We start from the raw sequence: 24,060 nt of genomic DNA on the forward strand, positions 1-24,060 counted from the left end.
CATCTGTTAGTCTATAAGGTGCCACAGGATTCTTTGCTGCTTTGCCAGTCATGGATGCACATCTCTCAGTGCAATCTCAGCTGTCCCTGCACCTTTAGGCATCAATCAGTTCAATAATAATAAAAAAGGATGTCTTACAATTCTGGCCTGTCCTTTCACTAAGGCCTGGTCTACACTGGGGGGTGGGGAGGGAAATCAATCTAAGTTACGCAACTTCAACTATGTGAATAACGTAGCTGAAGTCAACGTACTTAGATCGACTTACCGTGGTGTCTTCACCGTGGTGAGTGGATGGCTGCCACTCCCCTATTGATTCCGCCTGCGCCTCTCACGGTGGAGGAGTACAGGAGTCGACGGGAGAACACTTGTTGGGGATCGATTTATCGTGACTAGCTTAGACGCGATAAATCGACCCCTGTTGGATCAATTGCTGCCTGCCAGTCCAGCGGGTACTGTAGACATACCCTAAGATAAAGCTTGCCACTAAACCCATAAATAAGCAGCTCACATTAAGTATGTTATTAATGAAATTAATGGCACACAATGCAAGGTTGCACATGCAAATTTAACTATTTGATTGCTTAACTGTGCAAACTGCTCTTGATGTTTTTAAATGGCATTTCCTAGGGTTAATAAAAGAATTCTGATCTGGACCTACAAGGCTAGACAAGAGCAATACGTCTAAGGGCTCTGCCTCATTCATTGTGCACAGAAAAACTCCTATAAAGACAGGTTTATACTAGTATAAATGGTAGATTCTCTGTAATTTAAAGTGTTTAAATCATGATTTGAGGACTTCAGTAACTCAGCCAGAGGTTATGGCTCTATTATTGCAGTGGGTGGGTGAGGTTCTGTGGCCTGCAATGCACAGGCGGATAGACTAGAATAGATGATCATGGTGGTCCCTTCTGGCTTTAAAGTCTAGGAGATTGAAAAGCATGGAATTGTTTCCCTTACAGGGCCATGATTCAAGTGTTCAAAATAACAAACAGTGCAGAGAAGACAGACCAGGCTCTTCTATTGATCCTCTCCTATACTACCAGAGTAACAGCCAATGAAATAGAAAGAGAGCAAATTCCGAACTGATAAAAACACATACAACACACTGTGGAACACGCTGCCACAAGACATCACTGAGGCCAAGAACCCAGCAGGATTCAAGCACATGCACACAAATTGCAATATTCAAATCAAAGCCAGTTTTCACCAGAGCACTCAAAGGCATTTCTCCCTCAGTGAGAGCTACTTTCTAGCTCCAAACATTTTGGTGCAAGGCTGGTTATAATTAAATACAATTTGATTAAACAGAAATTGGAAGTTTGTAAAGTTATGAGTGACTGAAAAAACCCAAGAGGGTTTTAATAGAAACACTCAGGCAACCCTTGCTGTTCCTAGCCCTCCAACTATAGTATTAGCTTTGTATACCCAGCAAACATTCCTACAAAATAATAAAGAGCAATACCTATCAGAGCCCCCATGAAGAAATACATGCGCTTTCAAGGATGAAAGCCTATAACCACTCACTTACCGGTTCCCAGAGAAGCTCTGTGCTACTGGGAGATCAATTCCAACCCAGCCACAACTTCTTTCTTCTGCTCAGGAGCTTATCAAATCATTATTGAAGAACTCATCCCTCCTATTTCCAACCAGAAGAAATGACTGTTTTACAGGATTTCACATTGTAGCTGACACATGCATACAAGAGCAGGATGGCTCTTTCCTTCTACCTGACATAGGATCTCTGTTCCAGATCAAGTTTTCCATTAATAATGTACTTATTTTCTTAGTAAGACCCACCTGCTCCCAATCAATACACACAGAACCCTCCCACCAGCTGGGGCCATGTCTAATCAGTGAACTAAATATGCAAGGGTTTTCCCATACAACTTACTTACACTGCTAAGTAGGTCTAGCATGATTAAAACTGATCTTAAAAATAAATACATTGGTTTTCTTTAAATTTAAAATCAGCTTTTTATTTAACTACATTTTATTTTTTTTAAATTTTAAACTAACAATGTACGTTAAGGCCTAAACCTCCTATACTCTATTTAAATAAAAAAAATATGGTGCATCAACAAGCTCTCCTCAAATTTTAACTATATACAGAATCAGGGGAAAGCATTCAACTTCTGAGGTCAGCTCAAGATTTATAAATATGTTACAGCGTTACTGCATTAAGTATATTATCTTGGAGCAAATACTGGTATTTACACTTTTCCAAATGGAAGTTATTTCAGTGTTTGCTGCTTCTGCAGAAAAGCTTTTGCCTTTAATTATTTTGGGTTTCAGTTTAGCTATTAGGTGCAAAAGAAGCATTTGCTTCATTTGGATTAGTTCATTCAAAGTTAAGAAACTGACTGGGAATTGAAAAAGCAGGAAAGCTCATTTTCCTCTCACCTGGTTGCCATTCATAGATTGACAGAGAAGATCTGATCTACCAATTCTAAAACCAAAGGACACAAGGCCAGATTTGCAAAGGTATTTAGGCTCCTAAAGATGCTGATAGGTGCCTACTAGGGTTTTTTAAAGTGCCTAACTCCCATAGGTTTCAGTAGGAGTGAGGCACCTAGCCTGCTCAAGCACTTTTGAAAATCTCACCAGGTGCCTATCTGCATCCAAATACCTTTGAAATTCTGGCCTAGGCTGACAAGAAACAATCCATCAATTTATTAACTACAGTTAACACTTCCTTTGTTTAATACATCAGTTTTAAATGCAAAACATGTTTTTTAAATTTATTTTCTTATGTATCCAGCACATTTACTGTAGTTTTATCTAATAAAATTAAAATGCTGGTTTTGCACATTTTGAGTTCTAATTTCCATCTAAATGCAGCTTGACATAAATCCTGAGTAAAAAAATCATCATCCAGTAAATGAAGATTGAGTTTTTCACCATTTTCTAACATAACAAAGTATCAGAAAATGTCAACTTTAAGAATCTCAGTAAGGTATCAGAGTAGCAGCTGTGTTAGTCTGTATCCGCAAAAAGAACAGGAGTACTTGTGGCACCTTAGAGACTAACAAATTTATTTGAGCATAAGCTTTCAGTAAGGTATGTGAACCTAAACAATTGGTTAAATTGGGTATCCTCCTGGTTAGCAAAAAGAATACCAAATGTACTGTAAAGGCTATATTTAGCTGCAAATCAAATGGTTATATCAACCACTGAGAATTAACCTTTCTTTAGGAAAACAACTCAAAAGTACAAATGCAAAACAAAATTAACTCAAAGTTTCCTACTTACTGATTTAAATCAAATCACCCTAACTCATTCTAATTCTAAACTGGCCCACCCATTCCCCTACTCAAGTAATCTCCCTTCACATCACAGTTTTAGAGAAAGCTGGTGCTAGCTGGTCATCAAACTCCCTGTTTGGGAATTGGAAGCAGTTGTGGACAGTAATGTTCCCTAATTTCTTTCTTTAACCCCTACCTTTTCCTGTATGGGAATGAAAGGGGCATTCCCCAGAGGCAGCAAACTTCACAAGGGGGGGGGCGCCAATGTGAGTCCCTAATAGAACCTCCCCATCCCCCATTGCACCTATTAGCATATTGCATAGTTCTTAGACCAGCAAAGAGCCTTCACCTGGGTGAGGAGGAAGGAGGGGTTCAGGGAGACAGTGTTGTGGCAATAACTGCCACCCCCGCATTCTATACAGGACTGGGGAGATCCACACATGGAGCACCCTCTCCATACAAAGATCCATGGGCCCAGGACTGATCGCCACCTCCTTGTTTTTAAATGCGTGAGTTTTATAGATGACTTCACCACTCTCAGTGACACACTTTAATCAAGCTGAAAGACTGTCTAGTGGTTAGGGCTCTGACCTTAGACATAGAAGACCCAGCCTCAATTCTTGGATCTGGTTTTTCTGACCTTGGGCAAGTCACTTAGCATCTAGTACTTCAGTTTCCTATAAGTACAACGGAGACAATAGCACTGCCCTGCTTCTGAGGATAAGTATATTCAAGGTTGTGAAGCGCTTTGAGATCTACTGTTGAGAAGGGCAGTATAAGAAAGAAGCATTATCATTAACTGGTTTTTTAAATTACTCTTTTGTGGGCCAATTTATACAGGATGGGCCCACCTTGGCCCAGAGGCCTAGCTCCTCAAAGATATTTAGGCACATTAATGCCCATTAATTTTAATGGAGTTGACACCTAAATTCCTTTAAAAACCTAGCCCACAGAGACTAAGTTACTATCCAACTCAGAGGCAGAGCTGCAAATGGAACTTAAAGAGTCCTGGCCTAACCCTATGCTCCTACCACAAGACCATCATTCCACGTCACCATTCAGTGGAGCAAAGCCCTGACTCCCCAGCACTGGGTTGAAATACCAACCCCACAGCCATGCAAGCATGTGGGGTTCAAAACTCTGCAGCCGTTCCAGCTTTGGATTTGCAATCTTGGAAACTTTTTTAAGTATTTGAGAAAAACGTAACTCTGAACTCAGTTTGTGTGTGAGGGGTTGTTTATAGACCACGGCACAGGCATGACTATCTTTAAATAGGTCTATTGAAAAGGCTGCCAGGCTTGCAGAGAGAGGTTTTCTTGGATGTCACCCCTCTCTCAGACTCGCCTTCCCCCCCAACCTGCTTCCTGGCACCACAAATTTGAGAGCTGTCAGCAGCCAATTCAACTCGCAAAGATGCTGTGACAAATGCGAGCCCAGCCTCTTTGTTTCAAATCCCCGGAGGATCACAAAGCCCTTCAAGCTGAAGTTGATGAACACCACTGCAAACCGGAGATAAGCTCCGCTGGGAAGCAAGCAATGCTCAGCCCTGGCACCTGACTGGCAAAGCTTCAGCAGCATGACCTAGTTCTGCAACTGCAGAGCTTTGGTGGCAGCTTTTTCCCCCCTCACGTAAATGCAAAACCCTCCAAGCAAGTTACCACAGAGGTAGGTGATAGAGCAAGCTACACTGATGGATTCAAAACATCGGCTTGGGATTGAGATATATATAGATTTGTCATATTGATTACGCGAACCCATTTGGATCGTTTGGTAAGGTTGCCTTGCGGCTTATTTACTGTCTCTTAATGAGGCCCCTAAGGTGACAGGAGTCAATGTGACTCATACATTAATTACATGCTACAGAATGATCATGCTGTATTTAGCCTTCCCCCAAACATGCTCCAATTCCACTGTATAGTCTTTTACAATCCATGCCTCAGCGGGCCAGAGCAGTGATTGCTGGGCTACTGCACAGTCTCAAAGGCCAGTATTGTAATGCAGTGAGAGGATACGTATAAGGCACCAAGCATCGCCCAAGAGGGAGGAAAACTAGCTTTGAAATTCCGGCAGTTCACCTCACATTGGAACATCCCTCCACAGCACATATGCTTTAAAGCAAGTCAAGGGGGTTAGGTTCCACAGTGTAGGGGGTAGTTGAATAAGTTGGTCCATGACAACACTTGGAAAGTTTTTTTTCTTTCCTCCTTTGGAGGAAAGGACAAGACACGAATCTCCACTTTCCTAAGACTCTATGCTAGCCATCCCTCAAAAGAATCAGAGGCGGGCTTTGTTCAGTGCTACTCCAAGTATTGGCCATAACAGGAGAAAATTTACTCCAGATGATGATATTTTTTCTTGCCCTCAGCTAAGCCATTGAGAAAGACTAAGGAGGGGATTGTCAAAGGCACAAATGGCAGTCAGGTGCTTAACTGCCATGTGTGCTTCTGAAAACTTCTCCCTAAGATTACATTTTTTTTTTAAATTGGGTAAAAGAGTCAAAGCTTAAAAATATTTAAGGAAATAGAAAAGACTAACTGAAAAACATGACAAAAAACTGCAGGACAGGCTAAGGTTAACTTTAATAAACAAAGAATATGGTTAAACTGAAAAGGCTAAAGTTAATTATTAAGAAAATAGAAAGAGGCTAAATACAAGCAGGATTAAACGATTTCTGAAGTTTAAAGAGAGAGGTTAAGTATTCATACAGAATTTTAAAAATATGGCTCTTCCTTCTGACTTCTTTGCTTGTGTTTTACAACTAGTCCCCCTCCTCTCATCCCACTGTTTAGATTACAAACTCTTTCAGACAGGAGCAGTCTCTTTTTGTGTGTTTGAACAGCATCCAGCCCAATGGGATCACAATGGTGTTCAAGCTCTTTGGGCACTACTGTTGTACAAATGCTAATGCTGCTCAGAAGGGAAGCTGCCTTATAAAACAGCTTGGCTGAATGGATGGATCACTGGCACAAATCCACCTGAAAACACAGACAAATGGACTTTGCTTTTCAGGCAGATGGAGAGGAGATGGAAATCACAAAGGAAGCCTCATGCATGCAGATAGGATGAGATGTGCAATTTTTGTCACTGTTCAATTACACCTGTCTAAGGAAACCAATTGACTTGAAGAGTGACAGGGGAAAAACACTTAATTTTCATTTTGCCTTTCTCCCATCAACAAGTTGCCACATCATCATGACAGAGCGGCTCTCACATTGTTTTCCCCAACCCAAATGAGTTTGATTTTTTCTTTAAATTTGCAGGGTCGGGGGGCAGAAAGATGCTTTTTATGGATTTCAGATGCAGGAGTATGGATTTTAGCACCAAGGGGGAAACACGGAGTAGAAACGCTTCTGGTTCTGCAAACTGCAATAGAAACATAGTGAAATAGAAGATGGAGCAGCACCTGTCACCACTGGCAGTAGGCGTGCAAGGTTCTGCATAGGCACATCCTCAGGCTTGTGGAATCCCCAAGGACGCTGACAGGGCAGCAGGAGTCACTGCAGAGAACAAGGCGGTTCACCTCTCATTCAGGAATGAGTGCAACACACACTGCCCTGATTAGCAGCAGTGACAATACCACTCAAGGGACACGAGTGCCATCACCTCTTCTTACTCAAGCACCTTTGGCAGAACAGTGTTCCATGAAGTGGAAAGCCAGCACACCCGCTGCTGCACTGATAGTTCATGACACTTGAAAAGCTGCTGTCCGGATCCTAATTGCTTACTGTATCACTGTTGCAAACTCATCATCTACTATACTTCATTAGTTTCCCATAATGCACATACATAATGATGATCTAAGAGAGCAAGACTGCTACCGATCAAGTTTATCTGTAGCAGAAAAGACTACAAAAAAGTGGGTGGTAGTTACATTTTCTTTTCTCAATTACTGGTAGAAAAATTGTTTATCTGATTTCTAAGATGTAAAAAAAATAAATCATTTTTAAAGTTACCAGCATGTAGAATAAAATCACATTAAAACTAACACATCAAGCATACAAAGTATACGTTTTGACAGGATCCACAGAAACAGAATATTGTGCAGCCGTAGGTTGTTCTGTATCCCTTGAGAACTCTCCTTCCCCACCCTGCAAACGGCATCATATTGAGCCTGCCTTCCAGATGAGAAGGAACTGGAGCTCAATGCTGCTCTGGATGAGGCATAGCAGTCACTGCAGAGCAATGGAAGATAGCTCTTTAGCACTGAGCCAAGCATGCTGTTTCTGCAGCACTCCCAGGTCAGTGCGGATGGAGAAATCACATATGGTTCTTTTGCTTGGTACTGCAGAGCGCTATCAGGTCAGTGAAAACAAAAATAAAGTTATCTATGATGAAAGCATTGAAACACCAATTATAGGTAATTTGATGGAACAACAGCTGCCGGGAGAGTATCCCTTGCAAATAGAAGTACCTGAAGAGGGTATAAATATGCAAAGGAGGCGGGGGGGGGAGGGAGAAGCGCACTACTGTGTGGTATAAGAAATAGCACTTGCACTAACTAGATGAAATTGAGCAAAGGAAGATCTAGGCAGTAAAACTTAGCTAATGATGTTACCTGTTAGACTGAAATGGTCTCCCGAGGACCCTCGTTACTCAACTCATTTAAACTAGACAGAACAAAAACACTAGATAAACACACACTAGAGAACAATCCTACAATGGCTGAGCATAGTGGTTGAGATTGCTTGTAACCAGGGTGGATGGATTTAAATCACCCAGTGGAAAGCCTCGATTTAAATCATCCGTTTTAATCAACTTTTCCATTTGTACTTACACTATTACTATATACATTTATTTAAGCAATTATATAGCTTAATATTTTCAGATTCTTAACTGTACATTTTTAGTATGTTAGAAAATGCTTATTTACTAGGTAATAACTTTTTTGCATGATTTGTGTCAAGCTGCAATAGGATAACTGGAATTTAATTAAACTCACAAAACAGCACAATTTTTTTTTAAAAACAAAACAACCTGAAATGCTTTAGATGCATAAACTTCTCTTATCAAAACATGATTCACATTTATAACTAAATGATTTATTAAACAACAGAGGGATTAACTATAGTCAGTGAATTATACTAATTATTTCAGGTCAGCCTGGGAAAATTTTCAAATATGTCTAAGTGAAAGTAACTGCAGCTTAAGTTCCTACTCGCCTAAGTCTCTTGACAATGACACAGTCTCCTAAGTTACTTAGGCTATTGTGCCATATTTATAAAACTTGACTTCAAAAGTTAGAATCAGGGGGAAAAACATCTTTCGTTATGCAGAAAAGCAGCCTTTAAATCAAAGTTTTTGATAGAGGCTCATGGATTTGGCATATTTATTATTTAAATTATTTAAGAAATTATAATGTTTAGTTCTTAACATATTTTGTATTACATGGATTTCATTTTAAACAAGTTTATTTTTAAAAAAAGAAAAATTATAAACAAAAAAGCCATTGATTTTTATTCACCCTGCACTTAACAGATCTTTTCCTATCTTATTTCTGTGACTGGTACGTGGTTATTCAAAGGCAGGGTATCATGTGTCCTCTCACAGACAACGCACAGTATCTTGCATTATGCTATGCTAGCTTACCTCCTCGGTCTGAGCTGTCCTTGGATGAGAGAAAAATCATTGATACTTTACTTCAAGGTGACGAGTACAATAACATTGACACTGCTATGGTAAGGCCAGAAAAATAATAGACTAACATACAACTTGGCTAAAATAATTCACACACAAAAGACTGCAGGGATATTTTTCTAGGAAAGTAACATAGGAAGATTTATTTTGAACTACTATTGTGAAAGACTAATAAGTAGGTTATGTTGGGCACGTATACAATAAATTCCTTAAGGAGTCTAACTATCTAGAAAGAAACAAGCAAGTTGAACACAGCCTAATCCCTACAACAGTAGGGATTCTTGTTTAAAAATAAACACAAACAAAAAACCCCACTGTCTTACACAGAGTAAGAATTACAGGATAACAATGACAGGAATTCAGCTCTGAATGAACACCAGAGTCCTCACATGATTATTAATGAGATGATCAGTGAGAAGCAAAAAATAATTACAGGAAGAGTTCCAGAGATCTCAAACAACAAGGACAGTCGGTGAAAAATCTGACCTTGTATCTGTGGCTGGCTTTTTGTTTCGAATACCAGGTGACTACTGCCCAAAAATTCAATTTCTGGTTACCAAATTCTCCAGATTCTCTTACACCAGGCTAAGTAGATTCAGTCTCTCTGCCACTGCAATTACAGTGTTGTCAGTGTTTATGTAAAGGTGTTACTCCTCTGATCTGGTTATTTTAGTGTCAGAGCTATGGAATAGGAGGATTTAGTAAAGGATATTTTTTTCCATCGCAGCATGCTATTGCAGAAGTACAGTCAACATGGGTTGGGGCTGGAGAAGGATGTAGTGATCACAGGTAGTTCAACCTACCTCCTAAATTCTAAAGGCATCAAGCGAGAGTACAGGCTCCAGACTCTAGAAGGCAAATGGTTTCATGTAGAGCTTCTTCAATATAAGATGGCTACGGCCATCCAACAGGTGGTTATGTCCATGAACTAGCACTTGTAGAAGAGCTAAGGAAATACAGGTTCCCTGAGTACTCGAAGTGACCCTGGATGCATTGCATCATGTGGGTATACTCTGTCCCAGTGGCTTGTAGAACAATGCCCGAGTCCACAACAAAAGAGCTCTGGCCTGGAGACCGAATATGCAGTGTTTCTGGGCTTCCCAGATCTGATTCTATAGCAGGAGCAGGAATCGACTCCGGATCACCAAGTTCATTTCACAGGATGAGATATAGAATTAAGAAAGCTGGCAAATTCGGGAAGAGGGGAAGAAAAATAAGCTAAAAAAATCAAACAAACAAACAAAACCCAGTGCTTGGTTCCACAACAGCATTTCATTCAGTCCAACAGCACTCCTTCTGGCAGCTCCACTACCACAGGGGCACAGTCATCTGGCTCAGCCTCAAAGTCCCATTTGAATTTCTTAGTTAGGTGGGCTTTAAATTTTTCTGCCTTTTTCCTCAGCGTCCTGTCAACGGTGGAGCTGCAGGTGTAGGAAAAAAACACCTAAAAGAATACATTAGAAGTCAGTAAGATAATCACAGAGGTGGCATGTGACTTTGCAGTCTATATGATTTTATAAAAATTTGATGAGTGAATATAATGTAACTGGAATATGCGTCATGCAAAAGGTCTCTTGTAAAGTATCATTATAAAGCTTATTATCTACTGAGTGTGATCATCCTATTTGTATAAATGTATCACTCTTGTATCTGAAACTAGAAATATGAAATATAACTCTGAGGCCCTATTGTAATTATGCAAAGTGTGGGCCATTAATGGTGGCTTGGAATCTTGATGACTCCCATTAACCAGGACAATTGTCTGCAGATGGGTGTATTTTACCTGTAAGTCTTCCTGTATACCTGTGTGCTGGTAAGTGGGCAATGAAGTCTTGCAGTGACATGTGATCATGTCACCTGAACTGGAATCCATCTTTAACCTGGTGTCTTTCCATTGAGAAGGAGGGTTGGAAACCCAGAGAGGGACAAAGAATTCCCGCCTTATGCAAAAGATATATAAAGGGGTGGAACAGAACAAAGGGGAGACAGGAACCATCATGAAGAATCCCCTAGCTATCACCTGAACTGGAACAAGAGCTGTACCAGGGGAAAGAATTGTGCCCAGGTCTGGAAGAGGTCCAGTCTGAGGAAAAAACTTACTGAAGCATCTCTGAGGGTGAGATTATCTGTATTCAGTTTGATTAGACATAGATTTGTGCATTTTATTTTATTTTGCTTGGTGACTTACTTTGTTCTGTCTGTTACTATTTGGAACCACTTAAATCCTACTTTCTGTATTTAATAAAATCACTTTTTACTTATTAATTAACACAGCGTATGTATTAATACCTAGGGGAGCAAACTGTGCATATCTCTCTATCAGTGTTATAGAGGGCGAACAATTTATGAGTTTACCCTGTATAAGCTTTATACAGGGTAAAACAGATTTATTTAGGTTTAGACCCCATTGAGAGATGGGCATCTGAGTGTTAAAGAGAGGAACACTTCTGTAAGCTGCTTTCAGTTAAGTCTGCAGCTTTGGGGCAAGTAATTCAGATCCTGGATCTGTGATGGAGCAGACGGGAAATGCTGGAGTCCTGAGCTGGCAGGGAAAACAGGAGGGGAGGCAGTCTTGGCACATTGGTTGGCAGCTCCCAGGGGGGTTTCTGTGATCCAACCCGTCACAGTAATGCATGTTTTCCCTGCCTTGACTGGGGCCAAAGAGCCTTTCTATGGGGTGGGCAGATTTCAGTTTCAGGTTAGTCTGGCTTGAGAGGAACTTTAGTTGCAGGGTTTCAGAAGTGGCCATGTAGCTACAGGCAGCTCCTTAACAAGGCACTGCAGTCTACATCTTCACTCAATAGCCAAGATAAACACTGCCTTCGTTCCACAAACTCAGCGAGGGTCAGGACTATTTTAATCTTTGAAAACAGAGGAATGGAGGGGAGTCTTGTTTCAAATAGGGATATGCATGGAGTTAAACATGTATGGTGGGGCTTCAAAAGAGTGCAAGTGATGCCACTGAAAGTGAATTAAACCTTTGCTCTTAAGTCACTTATTTAGGAGTTTCAGAATGTCCCACCCACAAAAGACAACAGCAGTGGAAGAAAAGGCTGGCTCAATGACTAGAGGTTGAAACCCAGTCTCTGAAGCCAAAGGGCAGACACGAAACATTTTGTCTGAATGCACTTGGTGCAGCTTTAAATAGCGATGATACAGGCACTACTGCAGAGTTCTAGGCAGGCATTCGAAGTTGGGACTGTGAACCTTGGAGAGTTGAGACTTTGTTTTGTTTTAATTTTAAAGGCAAAGGCAAAGACTTGGTCTTGTTTATTCTCGAGACCAAGTTTCCTGCAGGTAATGGTTTATAACTGCTAAACAGATGGAGGCGGACAGCAGAGAGGCTTAGAAGTACCAATCTCCTTCCCCCTAGGGAATGGGATTCCAATAAGATGGCCACCTATGAAAACAACATGCCCATCGCAGCAGTTGCCCATCCCATACAATCTCTGAGCAGCTGGCACTGTCAGCTGAGGAGAGACCTAGGCCCAGACTGAGGTGCATTGATGAGGCTTTTTTCTGAGGGGAGGAGGGCGTGTGCCGCAGGAGTGTCCCCTTTGGCCCAGCAGTTTTAGTTTTTGACCGTAACAAATGCTTAAAAACAAACCCCAAATATTTTAGGCAGATTAAACCAAATCCAAATTAGAACTAGCTATTGTGTGACTGAGAACTCATAGCACGAATCATAAGCATGCGTCCTGACCTGGGGGCAGAACCAGGGGGGGTCTGACCACCCTCCCTTTCTTTATGGCTAGATACGGAGCAGATCCCCACAGTTTTGTCTGCTGTAACATGTGACCACAATATGGTTCTCCAGCATTTCCAATGTCTTAGAGGACAGGCAGGGATCTCCTGAAGAAACTGCCTTGGAGACTGGAGAAATGGAGGGCATCCCCTAGAACAGCTGTTTGAAAATTCAAATGTCTAATCATCATGCACATTACAGACATCCCTGAAGATCTTTGAACACAGGTAGCTACAACCTGGAAAGACCCTAAAGGAGGGATTTTCTAATGTCTCACTTACACATAAATCCATTAACTTTTCACACATTCACAGTTTTTCTGTGGCACTTCAGACAGTTATTACAGATGTGTCTGACTAACCAGGATTTTCAGCCTCAGAGCCCCATCTCTCCTCCTGCTTGAATTTGTGACACAGAACTCATTTCCACAGCAAACTGATGCTCTAAGCTAAAGAATTTCATTGCAGGATCCAGCTGAAGGTAAAGCCCCTTTGGGAAGAATGCTGTTATTCAAAAGAGCTCTATAGACAGCAGGAGAAAACACTGAAAATGAATGGCAAAGTTCATTGCTTTGTGTATAACTGTTTGGTTTTTCCTTGTTCATTCTATTGTGAAACTGCCTCTTCACACAGAAACATTAACAAAACTCTCCTATAAAATGAGGCCAGTGTTAAAAAAGGGACTAACAGTGAGATCGTGGGGTTCTACATTTATCCCGCTCAATAAGTTACACATCAAATTTGTGTTTATAGAAGCCAAAAAAAATTTTTTTTTTTTTTAAACTTCAAGTGCTGCAAAAAACTCAATCTAGGCCTAGGGTATGAAAATCAAGCTGTGTTCTTTCTGCCTCTTCAACTACCACCAGGAATAAGGATTCTGCAACTGAAGCTTAAGGAAGGTTCCATGCAAGAAGTGGAATAGAATCCAGCTCCCATTCCCATGGATTCAATGACTCTAAAGTGGTAGCAGGAATAAACTTGATCAGTGAAACGAGCAGACAGGTTCGGTAAGAAGCAGACAGACAATTTTACCATGTCACTTTTCTGATTACAATTACACTTTAAGATTGTTCTCTGCTGCCAACAGTGCTGTGTGTTTTACCCAGGCACGTGTAGTAAAAGGTGAGTTCACTATGTATTATTTCCTTGTGTTCCCCAGTCTGTCTGCTGCATATCTGTCTTATTCTTAGAATGTAAGCTCTTTTTGTTCTGTCTTTGTACAGCACCTAGCGCAATGGGGTCCTGATCCATGACTGGGGCACCTAGGCACTCCCAGAATACAAATAATTAATCACAGTACTCCCACCAGCGCCGAGAGCAGTAATGTCAGTAGAGAACCTTTAGTGACAAAAGCTGGCTTTCACCCAAAGCATTTTTCTTTTGTGCAGTTATGAGTGCAATGACCACCATCAGACATCAGTGAGCACTGAACCCACAACCTCTCACATAATAGTATCAGTTCTTTAGCTTCAGCAGTATAGGCTAAAGCTGGGCTTTCAAAAAGGCCTAAAGGAGGTAGATACCCAAATCTCATTGACAGTCAACAGGATTTGGCTTCAAGCCACTCCTCTGAAAATCCCACTCCAAGTCCACTAGCTGAAAGCAGTAGCAAGCTGATATTTTCTTACATGATCCACCACTAGCGGGGACAAAAACATACTTTGCCAATGGGTTACACGAAGAGCTGGGCAGGAAATGGTTTTCCTGTCATAAAAGAATGTGAGATTTAAGAAAGTTTTCCCTCACAAATTGGAACAAAAAGCTGAAATCTAAAAATTTTTGTGAACTGAAAATCCAAAAAAAAGTTTCAGATCAGATCAGCAGAAATGTTTTGTTTCAATAATTTCAGAATGTTTCATTTGTTTTGACCCTTTAAGATTTAAATTTTTTTCACATTTTTGCTGTATATTAACTTACATTTCTAAATGAAAATAGTTTTGAAATGGAAAAATTGAACTTTTCATTTAAAAAAAAAGTCGAAACCAAATGTTTCAATTTCAAAACAAAATTTTTTTTCTTCAAAAACCAAAACATTTATCAAAACTTTCCTACCAAAAGTTTCAGTTCTGATAAATCAGCATTTTCTGATAAACAATACTTCATAAAAAAATTCCCAGCCAGCTCTAGTTACATGAATATTTCCTACAACTAGCAAATGTTGAAGACTTTTATCCTTAACTCAAAGCTTTTGCTCATTAAAAGTACATCTACACTGCAAAGAACCCAGAGGCAGCGAGTCTCAAAGCCCAGATCAACAAAATAGGAGTGCAGATGTTCTGCGTGGGCTGGAGCCCAGGTTCTGAAACCCAGTGAAGGAACATCTACACTGATATTTTTAGCCCCATAGCAAGAGCCTGAGTCAGCTGACCTCTGAGACTTGCTGCCACAGGGTTTTATTTTTAAAAGCAACGTAGACATGCCTTAACATTCTAAAACAGCTAAGCAATGCTCAGCCCATCAGACCACGGTGTTCATTCCATACGTCGAACCTGAGAAGCTGGCATGAAAGGACATGTTGCAGTTCGGCTAATTTTCAGTTTACTGTTTTGAGTGTAAAAATAATGTTCATTTTAATGAAACTCATTATGTAAATTACCGGCTTCATGGTGTTTTTATAGCAGTGGAAGGAAGCTTTTAGGAAGTCTCACTTTCAGTTTGTGGGGAACAGGCCTATCCTGCATTGTGACACTGATCGAAACTGTTCACAAGTGGGAGTCATTAGGGGCCGATGGAGGAACCCTCTACACTGAAAACAGCACCTCTTAGTTTCTAGCCAATCAAGATATTGAAATATTCTATAGCAGCAGCAAATAGTCACAAATACAGAAATGTGACCGATCCATCTGACAAGGGAGGAGGTGGTACACAAGGCCTATAAATCATCTACAGCACATCTTGAACAATTACTGCCAAGAATAAAAATCTTCACTGCTAAATACGCACGTATGTGTCTTTGGGTTATTTTTTTAAAGAGGAAAACTTAAAGAGGCAGAACATGGAATTTCGTTTAGCTATTAAATCTTTATGAATATTTACTAAGATGTTAGAGTGATTAAATAAAGGGGAGGTATTTTATAAGCACATCCTTCAGATCTTGCTGTGCTGGATTATAAAGCTTTGCTGTGGCTGCCTCAGCATCAATGCAGACTTTTCTGCACTCTGGGCAATCGTCTCTAAATTCCCAGTGGGTAACAGCCTGATTCAAGGCAAACAAGTGAGCATGATACAAAGCCCAAGACAAGGGGGATGGGGAAGGGTCCTCTTTGATACTGCCAGTGCTCTAAGTTCATAACGAGCTTCACTCCAACTTCTTCATGAACAGAATCCTCTGACAATTTAAACTGATCTAAATCAGTATCAAAGGAAAGTTTCCATTATGATGTGTCAAATTCAGATCCCCTTGCACTCACTCAAATCCCCTTACTAATGTTTAGTGTAAGTGAGTCTAAGGCCTTGTCTACATTAAGAAAATATGTACTGCTGCAACTAAATTGATTTACTCACATAGGCAGATACCCCCAATATAGATATACTGCATCAGAATGGACTGGACTTTAACTCTCACTTAAGATACATAAGGCCAGTGTTAATTGCCTGGAAGGCACAAAAGATTTAGTCTCTCCCTCGCACCCTTACCTCCTCCTGTTAGCTGCTTTTCTTGTTACGCTGCTCTGCTGGCCCTGCTATATGTGGGTTAACTCCAATTACACTGCCTAAGACTCCCATCACAGTCTCAATGGGTCAAATTCAGAGGTGAGGTGTAAGTGGGTTGTGTGTAAGCAATGTATAACATACACATTGAGGGGGGAGGGGAGGAGGGGAGTGTATCTTACACAAGGTTTTGTTCCCCTAGACTCCCCTCTGAATTTGGCTGAGTCTGGCTTTGCATGCCCACTCATTTCTCATGAGAATCCTCATCTATCTGTTTCCCAAACCACCTGCACAGCTGGTAACTTACCTGTAAGGTGCTGGTTAAAAAGTTGTCCTGAGAGACTATGTCCACAAAGAAGTCAGCTGGGATTTCACTGAGCTGGTGGTACAGGACAGAAATGAGGTTGGTGTAGAGGACCTGATGCTTCCCTATGGCATCCTCTGATCTGCACAAAACATTCAGAAGTTTTTTCCAGTGCTCAAATGCATCATAGACGTTCCCAATCAGGAAGCAGATGAAAGCAAACTGCAGTTCGGCTGGAAACACCCAGTCAGGGAGGGCATGGAAAAAAGAGACAGGGAAGAACTCTAGTCATTCAACCATAAGTGGAACCGAGGATTAAATTACTTTTGTGGACAATGTCGATTTTTGCACACTTTCGCTGAGTTTGTCTTGTTGACACACAAACAGCACTCTGTACTCCTGATGACTATATTAACAGTCGTCAGTCCTCCAAGCACTGACCACTCTCCACCCCTTTGACTACATGACTGAGAAGCAAGCATAGCACAATCAAAGAGGACATGACATAGCAATGACCATTAACCTTCTCATCACGAAATATTCATAAGCATTCATAAACGGCGTCTGAGAACAATGTCACTACCAAGTGATTTCCAGAGATTGTGCTGTGGTGTTTGGGTTGTCACAAAACATTACTTCTCATAGACTCATAGACTTTAAGGTCAGAAGGGACTAATATGATTGTTTAGTCTGACCTCCTGCACAATGCAGGCCACAGAAACTCACCCACCCACTCCCGCAACAAACCCCTAACCTTTGTCTGAGTCATTGAAGTCCTCTACCTATTACTGAAATACTACAACACAAAGCCAAGACATTACATCAAGATTTTGTGGTCTCCTGAGACCCCATTTAACACAATCTTGCCTCATAGCTGCTAGGAGGGAATAGTGATCTCTCTATGCCTCTCCTTGCCTTTCCTGAGCCCACGTGTCCAAAAAGGGGCAGCAAGGAAATTGCTGCTGCCACCATAACTAGACAGTGACATGGGTACCACAGTATGGACACATGCAGGCAGACAACAAGAGCAATCTAGGTGCGCAGAAGACAATGTGCTATTGCTGTTACAGCAGCTTTGCTCTCCTAGGCCTGGTCCCTCCTTAAAAGTTAGGTTGACATAGCTATGGTGCTCGGGATATGAACAATCCACGCCCCTGAGAGCTGTAAACATGCCGTCCTAACCCCAGATTAGGCTAAACTGATGGAAGAATTCTACTATTGATGCTCGACGAGGTGGATTACCAACAGCAATGGAAAAATCCCTTCCAACATTGTAGGTAGCATCTACACTACAGCACTACAGCCCTTAGTATAGATGTGGCCTTATTTTGCCACGCAGGGCTCAGAATTACCAAATGTTTAGACACTCACTTTGCCAATAGTGTCCCCTCATGCTTCTCACAGAGCACTGGGAAATGGTAGCTAGCTGGGAAGGACATTAACTGTTTTTACCCCCTAGAACATTTCACAATACAGTTCTGCTTTTTTAGAAGATAGTTAACAGATAAAACGACAAGGACATGAGAAGAATTTCTAGTAAATACCAAGCATCCAGAGTTTATCTTGAGGGTAACAGTGTCATCTCAGCTTGCTTTCAGAGTCCTCAACAGAGCTGGCATTAACTTGTAGCAGACGTTGCCATTGTTTCCAGTGGAGTTAGCAGCTAATTACAGCAATTCTATTGAGGGCCACCAGCTGGTAATTTCTGATATGTCAGTAAATAATGCATGTCACATTCTTCTGTACAATGCGTACAGTCTTTGTTCAAAGCTTTTCCTCACAACAATCCCCGAATCCTACCAGAAGGCGTCACCAGTGGTGCACAAGAGAAGGTTTCAATTTCCTAAACTTGCTTCTTCCCTGTCTTTCAGCCACGGCTGCTCTAATATGGGAGCAGCGGGGGAGAGAAAAGCTTACCATGTTCAAGATTCCCTGCTGCTTAGTTATTTTAATGAAAACTGGAAGTTAACAATAAATGGCTACAGGTAAAGTGTTGCAGCAGTCAAAGCCAACTGACCAATTTCTGCATGTCACAATGATGTCCTATTTGTAGCACTTTCCTACTTCTAGGATAACCCATTCTCTCTATTCCCAAGTTGAACAATTATGTTGACACCCATCACACTGCAATTAATGATTTCAATGCACTGTAACTGCACCATCCACAGCCTCTTCCCCGTGATCACCTTTTACAATGAAAATATGTATAGATAAACATAAGGGTGGTGGTTTAAAAAGCGTCATTTTGGGGTTTTTTAGTTAATTGACAGGTTGCCAGGAGAGGCAGAACCAAACAATGTACTATGGAGGAAAAGACCCCAGAGACCGATGTGAAAGGAACATTAGGGGAAAAGAGATGCCCATAGCAATATGGAGAGAGTTCCATAAGCTAACATTTCACACACTGCTCTGAAAAGTCATGCACAGTAAGTTGCACTGAAAAGCACTTTGCATTTAAGGATCTCAAAATGCTTTACAAACATTAAGCCCCCAAACACCCTGTGAGATAGGGAATGTATTATCCTTGTTAACTGGAGGCACAGAAAGGCTAAGAGACTTGCCAAAAATCCAAATGCTAATTTACTGGCAAGAGTGGAACTAGAACAGCAGTGAGCAAACTACACCCATGGGCTGGATCTGGCACCACATCTCTGTGCCCCCTGGGAGCTCCGTTCGCTGCCCTCGCCTCGAGGTACCGTGCCCCGCAGCTCCCATTGGCCGGGAACAGGGAACTGCAGCGAATGGGAGCTTTGGGGGACGTACCCACAGGTGAGGGAAGTGCGCAACGGAGCCCTCTTCTCCCCCCACCCCCTAGGGGCCACAGGGACATGGTCCCGACCACTTCCAGGAGCGGCGCGGGGCCAGGGCAGGCAGGGAGCCCACCTTAGCCCCGCTGACACCCTGGAGCTGCTCCAGGTAAGCGGCGTTGGGCCAGAGCCTGCACCCCAACCCCCTGCCGCACCCTGTCTGCATGCATCCCAACCCCCTACTCTGAGCCCCCTTGTACACCCTGCACCCCAGCCCAGAGCCCCCTCGTACTCCCCGCGCTGCTCCTGCGGCCCAACCCCCTACCCACCGCACCTCCTCCCACATCCCATATCCCAACCCCCAGCCCTACATTCATGGCCCTGCATGCAATTTCCCCACCCAGATGCGGCCCTCGGGCCAAAAAGTTTGCCCACTCCTGAACTAGATTCCGATTCTCAGTTTCATACTATAGACTATAATGATTGCTGGACACCATTCTTGCTGTTAAGCATTCAAGGCTGTTTGCGATGACTCTGTTTCTGGGACAGCCTTTGTACTCACCGAGCACATCCTGGGGCTGGCTGGAGTACCGTTTGTTAATCACCGTTTCCAGAGCATAGCTAAGGTCCATACTGTGCCTGGTTATTTCCTCAGGAGTAGCACCATCAGGGTACATCTGCTTTGGCATCTCTGTGAACCGGATCTCAGTGCCAGCTTTCAGCTTCATTTTGGGCAGTCGGGCCAGGCCTTCTGCATAGCTCTTACATTCTGTGTCATATGGGGGCAGGTTCTGTTCAGCTCTGTCTTTGGTGTGCTTCCCAGCTAGAACCGGCAGAACCTCTGAAAAGGCACAGATCTGTCCACTCTCTGGCTGCAGCTTCTTCATCACTGGTTCACTGATGAAGTTAGTGAGGGAGATCCATTTCTTGAGGGTCTCATATGGGTATGGCCCAAGAAACTTGTCCATCTCCTGGAGGTTTGACCTCATTATTTCAATCTCTTCTTCAGATGCTGGGGTGAGGTCCACTTCCTCATTTGATGAGTTCCAGTGCAGAATCTGCAAATCTCGCTGCTGCAGGCTTAAAAAGAAGCCAGTACGGGGACCTGTCTCTTTGGTGTTATACCTGTTGACAGAGCTATAGTGGAAGAAATGGATGCCTGGAGGGATCATCTTGACTCCCCGGAATCTGGGGCCCACATGCCAAGTATTGTAATCAATGCCAAACTCTGTCCCCTCAGGCATGTTCAAAATGACAACTGTGGCACCCTCAAAAAAGAGTCTCTTGGCCAGGTCTGGATCTATCTGCATCTCTGCCATCTTGCCTGCTGGTCCTTTCGTTATGTCAGGCCTCTCCACCAGGAATCTAGGATAGGGCAAGCACATTGTACTTGTATTACATAAATACACAGATGCTTCCATCCACCATTTTTATTAAAACCTTGGCAGGTTAATATAACGCAATGCTGTACTTCTGGACTGTACGCTCCCTGAGGCAGGGCTGTTTTGATATCTGTGCCTAACAGTTCTCTTTACTGTGTAAGTGCTTAATAAATAGCAATACATAGGTGCCTAGGCACCCAGACATGCAGCCTTCTGACCCCAGCCCCTGAGCTCAGAGCAGCAATTCGCTGCACTAGCCAAGGCAAGAGGAGGGAAAACTATAGCAATACAATGATATTTAGCAGCCAGCCAAAGTCAGTCCTAAAAACGTACCAACGAAAGCACGATATCTACTCACAGCCCTTCCAGTGAGGATCACCAGAAACATCACAGATTACAGCCCCGCAATACACATCTCGCCGTAGCGTGTCAGTAAACGAAGTGTATTTATAAAAATACTCAGCAGATAACCCCCCTCAGGCTTCCCCCTCCTGGCCTAATCTCCCAGACGCCGGTCTGCCCCCTTGGCCCTAGTGAACCTCCCCCTCCTCCCGGGTACAACTCCCCCCCCCCGGCACTCCTCCCCCTCCTCCCGGGTACAACTCCCCAGGTACAACTCCCCGGCACCCCTCCCCTCCTCCCGGGTACAACTCCCCGGCACCCCTCCCCTCCTCCCGGGTACAACTCCCCCGGCGCCCCTCCCTCTCCTCCCGGGTACGACTCCCCCCACCCCGGCACCCCTCCTCCCGGGTACGACTCCCCCATCCGGCACCCCTCCCCCTCCCGGGTATGACTCCCCCCCCGGAACCTCTCCCGGGTACAAACCTCCGTTGCTCAGTCAGGGGGTTAAATCCCTCCCCGGGCGCTAGGGAGGTTTCAGCCCCGCTGCTCACCTGGCTCCCGTTCCGCGCCTCAGACAGTGCGCGAGCGCCGGACCCGGAAGCGCAGCTACTTCCAACAGCCCAGCGGGTGCCACCGGGAAAGCGGCCCGGGCAGCCCCATTGCCCCCGCAGAAAGGGCCCTGCCCGCCTCCAGCCCTGAGAGCCAGGGAGTCCCCGCCCACACGCAAGGGTGGCATTACCACGTGATAGAGTGTCAGCGAGCCTGACGCCATCAGCCACGTGCTTAGCTCAGGTGTAGGGTTCTAGCTAATGACCCCACAGCAATAAAATCCACATCTGGTCCAGGGCCACTGACTTGGGCTGGAGCCTGGGCCCCTCCCCGCTCACAGAGGCTCCTACCTGAAGGAGAGAATGAACCTCTGGCCGCCAGGCTCCTTGTGAGAGTGGTCACTGAGGAGGAACGGGGGGGGAAATAAATTTCCACAGTGCTTAGTACTGTTGGAAAATCATAGTGCTAATGAAGCCTTTTTGTATTAGGCCTGAGTGAACCAAAGTTATGCTATGCTTGCCCAAACCGTGTTGGAAAGCTTACAGAATTTATTAGACTGAAGGCCGTGTATTTACCTATGTCAGCTATTTTGCTTATCAGCGTGTTTGGCTCCCCAAGTGTATGCAGCTGCGTTCACACGTATGTATCCAAAGCATCTAGTACAAAGGGTCAATGGGTGTATCTTGTTTCCCCTTCAGAATGACAAATGTATCCTCAACAGCTGTATGTATCTTGTAGCCCCCACAAAATGATATATGTATCCTGCGTACCCAATTATCCCCTAATAGATCCATGTACAGGGTCTATAGGTCAGCCAAATAACATAAATAAGATGTCAACAAAGTTGTTTGTTACTGGGTATAAAGGTAGGCCCGTTTGGTCATGGGGGTGTGTCTCTCTTCTGGCACTAGCCGATCAGAGCGCCCGCTCAGCTGACCGATCAATAAAGGGTGTGGTACTCGTCTTCCTGTCTCCGTGCCTCCTTGGTGTAATTAGGTAAGCTCCAGGGGGAAACGAGCCCTTTTGGCTAACAGTACCAGTGGTCTGAGGAGATCCGGGCCAAGCACTGAGGAAAAGAGAAGCCTGAGAGGGGACATGATAGCAGTTTTCAGGTATTTAAAAGGGTGTCATCAGGAGGAAGGAGAAAACCTGTTCATCTTAGCCTCTAAGGCTAGAACAAGAAGCAATGGGCTTAAACTTCAGCAAGGGAGGTTTAGGTTGGACATTAGGAAAAAGTTCCTAACTGCCAGGGTGGTTAAACACTGGAATAAACTGCCTAGGGAGGTTGTGGAATCTCCATCTCTGGAGATATTTAAGAGTAGGTTAGATAAATGTCTATCCAGGATGGTCTAGACAGTATTTGGTCCTGCCATGAGAGCAGGGGACTGGACTTGATGACCTCTCGAGCTCCCTTCCAGCCCTAGAATCTATGAAGTGGGAAAGGTGGTTTGCAAATATGGGGAAAGTGGAACCTGGCATCCTGGGAACCCATCAAAAGGCCTGTTTAGCAGCCCTAGGTGTCTAGATGGAGGAGGCATTGATACAGAGGCAGAAGGAGGAGACTGCCTCTGTAATCCCTACTCTTCTTTCTCTGCAGGTTCTGCTAAGGAGCCAGGGCAGAGTAACAGTGGGTCTGCTGTGGGCCACAGAAGTGCTTTCTGGGTGGGGCTGGAGTGTACAACCCAGAGGACTTTAGAGTTGTCCTAGAGATCTTCAAGCAATGGAACTTGGAGTCAATTTGCTCCAAAACCAGCAAAGACCCTTCAAAGAGCGGGTCCTGTAAAGTCTGTTGCAGCCACCCCAACAGGTATCACTGAGGGAAACATTTCCAACAACTGTGCATGGGGCGCATCTCGTGCACACCAAGGGTGGAATCAACATGTACACTCACTTGAAGAATTACCTTGAACAAAGACCGTAGCTTGTAAAGTTAGATCTAAGCCATTAGAAAGAAAATTTTAACGTTTGTTTGCTTGTTAGCCTCGTACTGGTCTGGGCTGGACTCAAAACCTCACATCCCCACAGCAGTAAAAATACAGCCTGACCATGGAACATCTCCAAAATAATGTTTCAACATAAATAGTGTTAATAATTGCATGTCATTGACTTGACTAGTAGAAATCCACTTGTGGCTTTCCATCATGCCCTCCATCCTAGTCCAGGGAAGAAATGAAGACAAAACTTGCCCTTCTCTTACAAAGAAACCCTTCAGGGACAGGATTTGCCTACCAGCCCACTCCTAATTCCCAAATGGATGTCAATTTTACCCACCTTGCCCTAAGTTTCCATCTACCTACTACACCCATCCAACCTCTTGGTCCCAGCTTGTCCCCATTTCCAGGCTTGGATTCAGTTGGTTCACAATGGTTCGGTGTATTGGCACCTCTCTCAAACTGCTACCTCATTCTCCAGAATCTCAGCTTTCAGAAAAATATTTTATTCCTCATGTAAGAAAGAAGGAGGTT

At 43.3% G+C, this 24,060-nt stretch overlaps 1 protein-coding gene and 1 long non-coding RNA gene across 4 annotated transcripts in view; both read right to left on the bottom strand.

Annotated features, from left to right (window-relative positions):
- The window catches only part of LOC120380194, a 95,684-nt gene extending 94,024 nt beyond the window's left edge, over positions 1–1,660 (bottom strand). Inside the window, exon 1 of the long non-coding RNA XR_005587647.1 lies at positions 1,529–1,660. This is a non-coding gene — a long non-coding RNA (uncharacterized LOC120380194). The remainder of the gene's footprint in view (positions 1–1,528) is intronic.
- A 7,328-nt stretch (positions 1,661–8,988) lies between these two features.
- Positions 8,989–21,773, bottom strand: AAR2 (AAR2 splicing factor). 3 transcript variants are annotated; one of them, XM_039497684.1, is made up of 4 exons: positions 21,598–21,773; positions 19,885–20,687; positions 16,579–16,808; positions 8,989–10,320 (listed from the first exon to the last, which is right to left on the bottom strand). In XM_039497684.1, exons 2-4 carry the CDS (start codon positions 20,639–20,641, stop codon positions 10,153–10,155), a joined length of 1,155 nt encoding a protein of 384 aa, XP_039353618.1. In that variant the 5' UTR covers positions 20,642–20,687; positions 21,598–21,773; the 3' UTR covers positions 8,989–10,152. The 3 variants fall into 3 exon arrangements, with proteins under 3 accessions (XP_039353618.1, XP_039353619.1, XP_039353620.1); XM_039497685.1 differs by having other exon boundaries at positions 21,530–21,725; XM_039497686.1 differs by lacking the exon at positions 21,598–21,773 and adding an exon at positions 21,038–21,148.
- Between the last annotated feature and the right edge of the window lie 2,287 nt (positions 21,774–24,060).

This window comes from Mauremys reevesii, linkage group 13 (genome assembly GCF_016161935.1).
Source record: "Mauremys reevesii isolate NIE-2019 linkage group 13, ASM1616193v1, whole genome shotgun sequence".
In the NCBI taxonomy this organism is placed as follows: Eukaryota; Metazoa; Chordata; order Testudines; family Geoemydidae; genus Mauremys; species Mauremys reevesii.

What these genes read in the sequence shown, in the direction of transcription:
- AAR2 (XM_039497684.1), bottom strand. Translation starts at nt 20,641, where the DNA reads ATGGCAGAGATGCAGATAGATCCAGACCTGGCCAAGAGACTCTTTTTT. An exon ending in CCAGCCCCAGGATGTGCTCG is followed by an intron (nt 16,809 to 19,884) that starts GTGAGTACAAAG and finishes GGGTGTTTCCAG; the next exon opens with CCGAACTGCAGTTTGCTTTC. An exon ending in TTTTAACCAGCACCTTACAG is followed by an intron (nt 10,321 to 16,578) that starts GTAAGTTACCAG and finishes GTATTCTTTTAG; the next exon opens with GTGTTTTTTTCCTACACCTG.